At 37.7% G+C, this 12,710-nt stretch overlaps 1 protein-coding gene across 4 annotated transcripts in view; it reads left to right on the top strand.

The window, feature by feature from the left end:
- WARS (tryptophanyl-tRNA synthetase) overlaps positions 1-12,710 on the top strand; it is a 34,373-nt gene that overhangs the window by 16,328 nt on the left and 5,335 nt on the right. For all 4 annotated transcript variants that reach the window (XM_019472510.1, XM_009280840.2, XM_019472511.1 and 1 more), the window contains 7 exons: positions 1,932-2,040; positions 2,784-2,903; positions 3,513-3,695; positions 5,022-5,122; positions 6,367-6,479; positions 7,574-7,747; positions 11,388-11,528. In XM_019472510.1, the coding sequence (XP_019328055.1) occupies positions 1,932-2,040; positions 2,784-2,903; positions 3,513-3,695; positions 5,022-5,122; positions 6,367-6,479; positions 7,574-7,747; positions 11,388-11,528 (941 nt within the window). The remainder of the gene's footprint in view (positions 1-1,931; positions 2,041-2,783; positions 2,904-3,512; positions 3,696-5,021; positions 5,123-6,366; positions 6,480-7,573; positions 7,748-11,387; positions 11,529-12,710) is intronic.

Here is a 12,710-nt window from a genome sequence, read left to right as displayed (position 1 = left end):
AGAGAGGTGGTGGATGCCCCATCCCTGGAAACATTCCAGGTCAGGTTGGACGGGGCTCTGAGCAACCTGATGTAGTTGAAGCTGTCCCTGCCCACGGCAGGGGGGTTGGACTAGATGACCTTTAGAGGTCCCTTCCAACCCAAACTGTTCTATGATTCTATGACTGAAAATAGCCTCCTTGCTGTGCTTTGAAAACCTGTGCTGTAAAGGTTTGGAAGATGTGTCTCCTTTCCCTTTTTCGGGGAATTGATTAGTCTAGTCTAATATAATAAGCCCAGGTGTCTGAATATTCAGCTTTTCAAATTACCTCAGTATGTTCAATATTCCTTGCTGCCCCTGTGGGTTAATTTTCTTTGTAAAATGAGTTGCATTCCCAAGGCAGTACACTGGGTAACCCACACAGGTAGAGAGCTCTGCCTGCAACTGGAATCAGTCTCTCTCTGTTGTCCAGTGGTGTAAACTGTTATGCTGTCCAGCTAAGGATCGTTACCGTGCACTAGAATGTAACATTAGAAGCTCACCTGCTCTAGTAGGAAGTTGTAGTCTTTGGAAGGACATTTCAGTTAATTACAGTATCCCTGCAGGAAGGCTTTTAATAGGTTACTTGCTTTGGGCTTAAAAAAATTGAAGATTTAGAAGCAGGAACATGCATAAGGAGGGAATTCAAAGTAAACCTGATTCTGTGTGGGGTATTCAAAGTGATTGTGGTGTTTTCCACAGGGCAGAAGTATAGTAGTCTTATAAGTTACAGTTTACTAGCTGCATAATGAAAGGTTTAAAATTATTTTTTCTGTTTCTAGTTTCCTCAGGAAACTCAAGATATTTGAAATTTGTCAAATGTCATGCATATGTTCCTGTGGAATGATTATTTCCTGTTACAGCTAGGAAGACCCTAAGTGCTTATCCCATGTGGACACGTGTCTTATAACTAGGGAATTTGCCAGTGTAGTCTCTTTTTAATAAGAAACTCAGAATAGATGGATATACTACGTACATATAAATGTATTTTTACATCCAGAGTCTCTGTTTTGTTCTCTTGAATGCTTTGCCAATCCCAATAATTAATAGTGCAAGTTGTTCTAATGCTGAATACAGCAGAACAGTAGCAAAGAATAGATTCTTGTCTAGATTTTTTCAATCAAGTCCAAATCATGGAGCATTGACCTGCTTATTAGGGTCCAAGAATTGGGATTGGAGTATAGGAAGCTTTACTGAAGAAATGAAAGATTTCCTCAGTTCAGTTTTATTTGGAATAGGAAAAAACACTGCTATTTCACTCTGTCTAAACCTTTCTTTAATGAAATTACTACATCTGAAAATGTTGTTTTATTAATCAGCTGATTTCCTAAACCACCAAGTGATAAGTCTTACTTGATTGCAATGAAGAGTATTATGCATTACCTTTTCAAGCCTCTTGAGGGGAGCAGTGTCTGTAATCATAGCCATATAAAAGAAGAATGAAGTTTGCAGAAGAGTATTTGGGGTTGGAAGGTGAAAAACCATGTGATCTGAGGGCAGAAAATTTAGATGCCACAAAAGAAACACTCAGAGCCTCACAGCCATTTTTATCCTATGGCTTACAGAGGCCAAGTTATTGACCTAAATATGTTTCTTTGGAATGCTTTTTGTTCTGAACATCAGTAGTCCTGCTATAAGGAAACTGCGATTATGATCAGTCATAGATGGAGCAATGCTACAGATTGTGAATAGGCTGGGCCTCCTAGCATAGAGGTTAGTATCAGAGGCGACTGCTGGGACTCCAGGCAAGAATCGGGAAAATCTAGCCATTTTACATTTTACCTGAGATGTGAAGAAAGAGATGTCCTTTTTAATCTAGGCCGCATCGGTATGTTCTTGGTAAAGCCAAGATCTGGTTGTAGCTATGCTATTCTTATTAATTTATTGTTTTTTACATTTTATTATTATTATAGTTCGGTTTGGCAGCAGTAAAATTGACACAGATCTGATCAATCGAATAGAAAGAGCTATTGGGCAAAAACCTCACCGCTTTCTACGTAGAGGAATCTTTTTTTCTCACAGGTGAGTTTTTCTTGTTTTAAAATTTGGAAACGTCCAGTTAGGTAGACTTTCTGTGAACATTATTGGGAGAAACCTATGACCAGCAAAGGACCATGTTCTTTTACACCAAGGTAAACCAACAGTGTCATTTGAAATTAGCAACTACTGCAGGTTTACGCTGGCAACATTTGAAACCCTCGGTTTTCTGATATGTCCTCACTAATCCCAAATTGAAGAACAAATGTGCAGGAAATCTTTGCTTTGTACACGTTCCATTTTGACTCTTTGTTAGCAGCCAGACGGAGGAATTGGCCTAGCAAAGAACCCCACGCTTATATGGTGTCACTGCTGATTTCAACAAGGGTCCACATGGCCTGTGGACGTATGCATATATATTGTTACAGAAAAAAGGGAATAATCTTAAGCACCAGCCTGCCAGTCATCTACACTGTTTAATTGTAAGCATGCATGGGCTTTTGACCCATGGCAGCTATGACTTTTCAGATAAGTACCTGAGCATGATTCAGGGCATAATTTAATTTTTCTTTGAGGTTTTTTTTCATGGAGACTGAAGGAGACAACACTTTTCTTAAATTAAATAAACAAACAAGCAAAACCTTTTTATTTCTAGGACCCGTAACATACTCTATTTTATTTATAAATACGTTTGGCTTTAAAAAGCACTCAAATTTTGAATAGAAGCTTTTTGCTGTAGATGTTTCTTCTTAAAGAGTTGCATCATGTTTTCTCTGTTTTTTCTTTAGAGATATGGACCAAATCCTTAATGCTTATGAAAATAAGAAGTCCTTTTACCTTTATACAGGCAGAGGGCCGTCCTCTCAGGCAATGCATGTTGGTCATCTTATCCCATTTATATTCACAAAGTAAGTTATTTCTACCATTTGTATTAATCAAAACATTTTTTTCTAAGGAAATGTTGAATGCTGTTTATGGAACTACCGAAATGATACATTGCAAGGAGTTCTGTTTATCTGAGGTGAATATTAATGAACTTAAACAATGCAATCTTACCTTTTCATTAAAATGATCATAATCCCTGCATCACCATAAAGCCCTCTTCCTTGCACCCTCAGCCCTGTGGCACTCTTTAGAATTGTTGTTGTTCTTAAAAATTAGTTTGTGATGAGACTCGGTAACATGACTGTATAATGCGGTGCCTGCAGCAGCAGGACACAGAGAAACTGGACTCAAAGAGCTAAAAGGTCTCTTTGAATTCTATTTCCATTGCAAATGGTGACTGCTATCATATGTACAGGAAACAGTAAGTGTGTCTTTTTTCCAGTTAAGTTGTCATTATAATCTGTATAAAATGTTTACTTCTGTTCACATAAACATAACTGCATATGCATACAAAGAAAAGAGAAGCAGACCTCTTTATATCCTTTTGTTTAAATGTATAAAAAATATTTTAGCTGCGTGTCTTAGTCTTCATTTTAACTTACTTTGAGATAAAATGTTTCTGCTTTTATTAGGTGGCTGCAAGAAGTATTTGATGTTCCCTTAGTTGTACAGTTAACTGATGATGAGAAATACCTTTGGAAGGACCTGACAACTGAGAAGGCGTATGAGTATGCTAGAGAAAATGCAAAAGACATCATTGCCTGTGGTTTTGACATCAATAAAACCTTTATATTTTCTGATTTAGACTATTTGGGGTAAGTATAAATTTCTTTAGGGCATTGTAATGAAAAAAAAGTGTCTGTATTTTCTCTCCAACTTTGACAGCCAGCAATGTTTTAATAAATGTATCTAAATTTGAAAGCTTCAAAACAAGTTTTACAACACTTAAAATAGAAACTTATTAATTTTTCTGCTAACATTTTGTATATATACTATTGTCATTCTTCTGTATAACGTATGAACAAATACTTGTGTGTGCAATGCTTAAATTTAAATTATGAAAAATATATTAAACCATCTAAATTGTAAAAATACCTAAGCCACCAAGAAACCTCCAGATTGATTTGTTTAAGATGGTATCAAAATCTTTGAGATGTGTTTACACTTTATCTGCATTAATAAAAGGCATTTCAGTAACTTGTTGTGGTCAATTAACTTAATAATACAGCATGAAAGATTATTATTTGAACTTTGAGGAAAGTTTAAAGAAGATTTAAGAAAAAGAAACTGCTATTGGAACTGCATTCTCAGAAGGAAGAACTTTTATGGCAGAGTTCAGAACTGAAGTTGTGGGCTTTGTTCTTCCATGTGGGGTGATGAGCTTCCTTAAAGGCTTGGATAAGAGAATATATGTTTTAGAGTCGAGCTGTATAACGTACAGCCCCCAGAATGTGGAGCCTAGAAAGCAGTTTTTCCTCTTTTCACTCCCCTGACGTTCCTGCCTTAGAAAAGTTGCATTACCACAGATCTGCCCTGTGGCTGAACAAGGGCAGGTCAGAACTGCTGTTTCTTTTGCTTCAGCTCTTCAGCAGAAATAAAAAAGGAAGTTGCTGAGCTATTTTTGATTTGGAAATGCTGCTGCTGTATTTGGTGACAGAGAAAGTCCAACCAGGGAACTTAGCCTGTAGAAAATGAGAATTTGGAGGATTTGAGCTACTATTCCTTTGGTGAACCGTAGTGTCCTGTATGGAATACGCACTGGGGGTACCAAGAAACATGGAAGACATGATCCATTCAGGTTGCCTGAATTCACAGAGAAGCATAAGGATAAGTAAACTTCAGGCTCCGTGAGGCATTTGGGCACCATTTCCAAATCAAAATATTTCTGGGTTTAGACAGTTAATTGTGACAAAAAATGTTTGCAGTAAATGTTGGGGGGAGGGAAGAATAAATTAAACTTTCAAGGCATAAAATTCTTGTTCGTAAGTAATTCTGTAATTATCATCTCAATGGCCCACAAAAAGTTTGAACAGTGAGATTTAATCCTGCAGGTTTTTTGACATTCTCAGCATTTGGAGTGAAAGTTTCTACCTACACTTTTCTGCTCTTCTCATTTTATTTTTCCATTTTCTTTCTCACAGGACAAGTACCGGATTCTACAAAAACATCGTCAAAGTTCAGAAGCATGTTACATTTAACCAAGTGAAAGGAATCTTTGGCTTTACAGACAGTGATTGCATTGGTAGGAAATAATATGAGTTACTGGAAGCGATGCTTGCTTTCACTCTCTATGGCACTATTTAAGTAATAATTTAAAGAGATTAGTATCTGCCATTCATGAAACGGATAGAAAAAGCAAGAAGATCCATGTTTCTAGGCTGATTCTAAGAGGGTATTATTGTGGTTCCTTCAGTATAGAAAACACTTTACAGTGAAATTTCTAGCATGGTATCTACCTTTTTGGCCTTAGTAACAGCAAAGTACAAAACACCAATGCTGAAGTGCCCAGGATAGAGAACTATTCTTTTTTTTTTTTTTTAATAGTGATTGCAGCTATAGTCAATTATGCCTGCTAGAAATGTCTATGCCAAATTTATATAGAAGGTTTTCTCTTCAGAAAAGGTTATATTAATACACACACACATATACATATATGAAAAAAATTAAGGAATGCTCAAAAGCCTAATTATCAAGGTGCTGGGTAACTGTCTTCCATTTACTTCACTGCGATTGCAGGTTTCTATCACATTGGCCAAAAAAAGATTCTGTGTCAAAGATGGCATTAACACCTTGGTGTTCCTGAGCACTAACATCATTCTTTGACCAGTAATTGGGCCAGTGACAGCTTTTCAGCCTTCACTGCAACCAAGGAACAGATTCCTCCTTGTTTTAACAGTGCTCTAATAAAAGTTGGTATTGTGATAATGACTTCATTACATGTTTGGAAAAATCTGCTATTTGCTTTCTGTTCTGAAAGGATTTTGATCAGGGAAGCAGGTTGGTCACCCTGTGATTAAGCACTGTATAAAAAAGAAAACTAGACACATCTGAGATGCTTCACGAGTACAGCATGCATATAGCAATGATTCTAAGATCTTAGAGGGGAACTTGCCTGATAAGTAGCTCTATAGTCATTCTCTCACAAAGAGGAAAAAAAATTAGCAGCTCAGAGTGATGATACAGTCAATTGTATTTCTGGGAAGGGTAGGTAGTTCAATGATAAAGAGAATATGTACTGATGAACCTTTTCTGATCACAGCCTGCCTTTTTTCATTAGTTTCTATGTTAGTTGAAGGTTTGTTGACATCATGGAAGGTAAAGATGAAAAAGTTTCCTCAGATAAGGCAACACTGCTTGATAAAGATAGATGTTGGTCTTCAGCTGAGTATCTGAATGATTCACTTGTGCATTTTACATATTTCAAAAAGTTCTATTTATCATTGCTTATATTGGCTTCTTAGCTTTTCCAAACATGTTGTTTTCTAGGAAAGATCAGCTTTCCTGCTATTCAAGCTGCTCCATCCTTCAGTTCATCATTTCCACAGATCTTCAATGGCAAGGAGAACATTCAGTGTCTTATCCCATGTGCTATCGATCAGGTAAGAAAATCATATCACTTAATTTGGTTTTCATGGATTTGTTTTTGTAATGTACCATTCAAGCTTCATGGTGGAATATCGAAACATCTGTAAACATTCCTGCAAGCACCTTTCTGGGGCAGAAGCTGGAAGAGATAAAAAGATGTTGTGCTGTGTCCTGACAAAGATGAAGGCTTAACCCAACAATCATGTACTCGTGCATTACTCATTCTTGCCAGTCTTGGATCTGTCTTGATCTCAGTGCGGTTCAGTGAGCTGACATCTATGAAAGCAAAGACAGTAAAATCTATGCAAAAGTATACTAACATGGGGGTAGGAAAAAACCTTTGGCCATTTCCATGGTAACTAGGACAAGATGTAATGAGCTTAACTTGCAGCATAAGAGATTTACGTTGAACCATAGGGAAAAACCTTCTATCAGTATGAATAAAGAAGCATTGAAATAGTTTGCCAGAAAGGCAAAAAAAGAACCTTAACAATTCAGATCTATATAGAGAGGTTGGAAGAACATCGACTACAAATGACAATGGTAGCATCATTACTTTAAATAAGTGTTGTTTCTAGGAATCAAATTCTGCACTGTCTGAATCTTTAGCTATTATAGTCACAGGGACAGTCACTGGAAGATGATGTAATTATATTCATCAGCCACAATGTTATGTAGTAATATTGTCACAGTTGGTTTAAGTCAAATCATCAGCACAGCACTGCCAGCTTGATCACTGATTTAGTTCAGATTCTGTGCTGGTTGTTAAACACTTTGGGAGGAAGCTTGCGTCTTAGTCTGCATTCTGTCTCCAGGCGTACTAAGCATAGTTTTCACAACTATTTGTATTCATGTAAATCTTTGTAAATATGCCTATTAATTGAGGGAATCAGAGTGTACAGCAAAACTATGGAAATAAAAAAAAGGGATTTTGTTTGTTTGTTGCTCTGGATGTACTGGATTGGAAGCAGGTTCTGGAACATTTTGTAGTTTGGTTAGTTGGTTTTTTCCTGAGACAACCTGTTAAGGCATGAACGAGTCAGCACTAATCAGCTTTTAAATCACATTTTTCATCTTTATTCTGTGCTTTTATTGATGGTTGTTCTAGGATCCTTATTTTAGAATGACCCGGGATGTAGCACCTAGAATTGGACAGCCTAAACCAGCCTTACTGCACTCAGTCTTCTTCCCAGCCCTGCAAGGAGCACAGACAAAAATGAGTGCTAGTGACCCGAACTCCTCCATCTTCCTCACTGATACACCCAAACAAATCAAGACAAAGGTAAGGACCTGCAAAACCTGCGAGTGCAAAGCTTTATAACAAAAAGGAGTGGTGGTCCTCACGGTTACAATGGCAATTTTTTCATGTTTTCTTTGAACATATCTGAATCCTTTTTCCCATACATTTCATGGCAAAGCGTCTTCAGGAATTGACCGAGTTATGCAAATTTAGCTAGACTATCAAATATAATCTTTTACCTTGCCAACTAGTCTAACAGTACAAACATTAGCTAGAATAATGTACAAAACACCATGTTTGTTTATCTGATATGTGCAGAGCAGTGGTGTAAGAATAAGAGCTGTGGAGGCTCATGCTCTAAAAATAAATATTATGTTGCCATAGTTTTGAAATTTGACAGTCCATGATGTAAATCAAATAAACAGCTCTTTCTCCTGACTGCCTCTCCATGCTGGGAGCACCAAGCGTTGCACAGTGTCAGTTACAACACAGGTCAGACTTTTGCTGTTGCTTGGAGATCTGCTGCTGCCATGCCCTCCTCCCTCCAATTCACAAATAAATATTATGTTGAATTTCACCTAAGTTTTAGAAGGTATTTTCTCCTATCTGAGTATATTCCTAGTGCCCCTTCTAGGTCAAAGGAAAATCCCTCTTATCCAGTGTCAGATGATATATTTTGGCAAAAGTTCACCTGTGTTGTGGTATTTAAAAAAATAAATAAAAATCAGTCTTTGGAAAAGGATTTATAGGCATGATAACCAGACATGAAATAACTTATCTGTCACAACAAGAAAAAAGGTGTATATGTTAGTTCTGCTGGGTGGGCTTCGATTAATTCTCTTATGGTTGACAAACCCACGTATAGGTCAGATTCTTCTGCAGCCATCTCGTAACCATTCATTATCTTATGTAGAAACTGATTAAACAGTACTGTTTTGAAGAATTGGAATTCTTCATGTGTTGGATTATAGTAATTCCAGTTTATTTGCACAGTTACACAGTTGCTTTTTAAAAAAGCCTATAATTTCAGAATAGAGGTTATATGATTAGTGGCAATGTTGGTAACATTCTTCCATTTTTTTCCTGGCAAGTAGCTAGTAATCTGCGAAGAGATCCAAGATGCCTTATGTCCAGTTAATAAGTTGCCGTGGTTTAACCCCAGCCGGCAACGAAGCACCACACAGCCACTCGCTCACTCCCCCCGGTGGGATGGGGGAGAGAATCAGAAGAGTAGAAGTGAGAAAACTCGTGGGTTGAGATAAAGACAGTTTAAGTAATGCAACAGCCATGCACGCAAGCAAAGCAAAACAAGGAATTAATTCACTCCTTCCCATCAGCAGGCAGGTGTTCAGCCATCTTCAGGAAAGCAGGGCTCCATCACACGTAATGGTTACTTGGGAAGACAAACGCTGTAATTCCAAACGTCCCCCCTTTCCTTCTTCTTCCCCCAGCTTTATATGCTGTGCATAACAACATATGGTACGGAATATCCCTTTGGTCAGTTGGGGTCAGCTGTCCCAGCTGTGTGCCATCCCAACTTCTTTTGCACCCCCAGCCTACTTGCTGGTGGGGTGGGATGAGAAGCAGAAAAGGCTTTGACTTAGTGTCAGCTCTGCTCAGCAACAACTAAAACATCAGTGTGTTATCAACATTATTCTCATCCTAAATCCAAAACACAGCACTAAACCTGCTACTATGAAGAAAATTAACTTTATCCCAGCCAAAACCAGGACATAAGTCCTATTTCTGCTTTCTTTAAACTAGTTGGAAAAATAACAAAATAATTCTAGCTACTTGGAATAGAAAAGCTATAAAGAGAAAATTCTGAATAGAACGTGAAGTGTTGAGTAATGGAGGACAAATTGAGATTTATTTCAGCTTCTGAAGCCCATCAGAAACAAGTTTTTATGGAAATAGAGCTTGAGTGAAAGACTAAATATTGTTGTGGCCAATAAATAAAAAAACAGAGTAGGAAAGGTGGCTTCTGGTGATGGATAAAGGTTAAAAAGAGAGTGCCCGTGCTGCACAAAAAAAATTACTGCTTACTGCATTTTTCAGATCACTAGTACTTTACTAAGTAATGAAGTTCAAAACTTACAGGTAATAGAAGATGAAAAATTACTAGATACTGGGAAAGGCTGAGAAGCTTCTGGGAAATCCAAGAAGATGAATGGCAACATAATAAACTATTCTTATTTCACTTATCATCACCAAATTACAGCTCAATTCTTTGTTTGTTTTCTTAGAAACTGTTATTTAGATTCTAAGTCTGTATTAATTCAGGGAAAAGATCAGTGCATCGCGATAGATAAATCATTGAGACCCTCAGTCAATGAGTAGGTGCCAGAATATATAAAATGAACTTGAGATTAATATAGGAAACATTTTGTATAAAACAATAATGTGCCTTCACCTGGCATATTGTATTTAATCCCTCTCAGCTTAGTAAGAAGACAAACTGTAGAGATGAGGGACATAGAAAAAATTTCATACAAAGACTTTCAAAATCTAGTAAGGAGAGAGGTGAGGGGAAGTGCAAAACAATATGTAAAATACAAACAATATGTAAAAGACAGCTATTCAGGCTGTCCTACAATATAAGAATAGATATAATGTGACAGATGGCAGTCTATTTTCTTAAGATATTCATCAGTGCATCATTTTTGTGTGTAATTTGTTGCCACAAGACATCATCTGTAACATGGTGGTTAGAAAGATTCAAAAAAGCACTAGACAGTTGTACAGATAGTAAGAATGTTCAGAAATTGTACATATATAACAGTTCCTAGATACCGGAACTTAAAAAAAAATCTACTTCATATGCATGTGTGTCTCTTGGCTGGTTGATGATGATATCTGAAAAGATAAAAGAGCCAAATGAAAGCTCAGCTTATGGTTGAGAAATACTTTTTTTCCTCTTCCTGGCAATTTACTTTCTTTAAATCTGTAGGAAGATTAGCATCCTCTGAGAATTCTACACATGTATAAATTTTTAAAATACGTCGGTGGCTTCTGAATTTACTGGGAATAGGATTAGCAGGTAGATCTATTCACCAGTGCAGTTCATCTGCCTATAGGAAGCTATGCTTAAAAAGAGCAGGGGAGATTCAGCAAGTATTCCATGTTTAGACTGAACAATTGGGCATTTGTCTAATTTCAGCCATTTTAGCCAGAGTTTTGTGATCTTTAACTTTGCTTTCTCTTGTTTTCCTTTTCCCTGAAAAGAGGAGGAGACTAGGTTGTCTCTAGGATTTCTTCAAAATTCTCCATGCCTTCTTCAACTCTTTCAAAATTAATTTCTTGATGAAGTGAATATGTTATTTTTTCTTACATGAAGTACATTTCCTGTGAGCACAAATTCTATCCAACAAACAACAGCTTCAGCAAAAGGGACTTAAAACTTTTTTGACTGAATCTTGGGTGATTATTTTTACTTTTTGCTTCATTTTTGTTCTGGTTATGCAGTCTGAGGAGTATGTGTATAGCCTTTTTTCCCTGCTGGATTCTAGCGACCTCCTTTTGCCTCCCTGCTTCAGTCCTGATGCTCTGCATTAACTCGCCCCACTCACCCTTCAGCTAGTCCTTAATATAGAATTTTGAGGATCATGATACACCTCTGTTTACAGTATAATAATCCAGAATTTAGTAGAAATTATACCATAACATCATTATGTTGTTTCAGATTAACAAGCATGCCTTCTCAGGAGGCAGAGATACTATTGAAGAGCACAGGAAGTACGGAGGTAACTGTGATGTTGACGTGTCTTTTATGTACCTGACTTTCTTCCTAGAAGATGATGACAGGCTTGAACAACTGAAGCAGGTAAGTAGCCAAGTTGAAGATAATATTATTCATTCCTTATTGTGAGGACAAAGCTTTAACTAAGTCCTCAACAAAGCTGTAACTAAGTCCTCCTGTGAACCTTCTCCAGAAAGGTAATTGTGGTGTTATTCTTGCACTCTCCATCCCTTGCAAGTTTCAATATTAAGACCTCTGTGTTTATTTGTTTGCAATGTTCTTCTTTCTCACAGGCCAATCTATCTCTTCTTTAAAAGAAAATAATTTAAAAATTCCCTAGTATTTTCATAAGGATCTTCGACACTGTATAGGACAGTATCTCCCCCACCTTTCAAATGAGGCCACCTTAGGATTAGCGTTGTATATTACACTCTGTCTGTTCCTTATGTGCAAGGTACTTAAATACTCTCCAAAACTACAAAAGCTCATGTCTAAAGCTTGCTGGTTTTTTGTTTTTTCTTATCACAAGAAATGTACAGCTACGAGGAATTGATTCACTGATCCCAAGCAAAAACTGCTCCTTATAAGTTGCATTTTCCTTAAACCTGTCTGGTGGACTTGTGTCCCCGGGGGTGGTAGCAAGACATTTCACTTCCTTCAGCTATATGATCGTCATCAGTACTAGGCAGTATGCATTCTCTGGAAGGCAGTATCCACAGTTGATAGTACCCATTGGTTTATCAGCTTTCTCCTGCTGAGAACAGCTGCAAGAAAGTCAAGAGCTGCAGATTCTTCTCCAACCCTCTACTCTTTCCCACAGAAGAGCAGGGCTGGATAGCTACTAATCCCCATGCAGACTGTTGTAAATTCCTTATAGAAATAGAACCATAGAATGGTTTGGGTTGGAAGGGACCTTAAAGATCATCTAGTTCCAGCCCCCCAGCCATGGGCGGGGACACCGTCCACTAGACCAGGTTGCTCAAAGGCCCATCCAACCCAACCTTGAACACTTCCAGGGATGGGGCATCCACAACTTCTCGGGGCAACCTGTTCCAGTGCCTCATCACCCTCATAGCGAAGAGTTTCTTCCTTATAGCTAATCTAAATTTACCCTCTTTCAGTTTAAAGCCATTACCCCTTGTCCTATCACTACATCCCCTTGTAAAAAGTCCCTCTCCAGCTTTCTTGTAGGCCCCCTTCTGGTACTGGAGCCTTCTTTTCTCCAGGCTGAACAACCCCAGCTCTCTCAGCCTGTCTTCATAGGAG

Source organism: Aptenodytes forsteri, unplaced genomic scaffold (genome assembly GCF_000699145.1).
Source record: "Aptenodytes forsteri isolate BGI_AS27 unplaced genomic scaffold, ASM69914v1 Scaffold193, whole genome shotgun sequence".
Classification (NCBI taxonomy): Eukaryota; Metazoa; Chordata; class Aves; order Sphenisciformes; family Spheniscidae; genus Aptenodytes; species Aptenodytes forsteri.
Note: the sequence above shows the minus strand (reverse complement) of the source record. Positions and strands in the feature narration are given on the sequence as shown.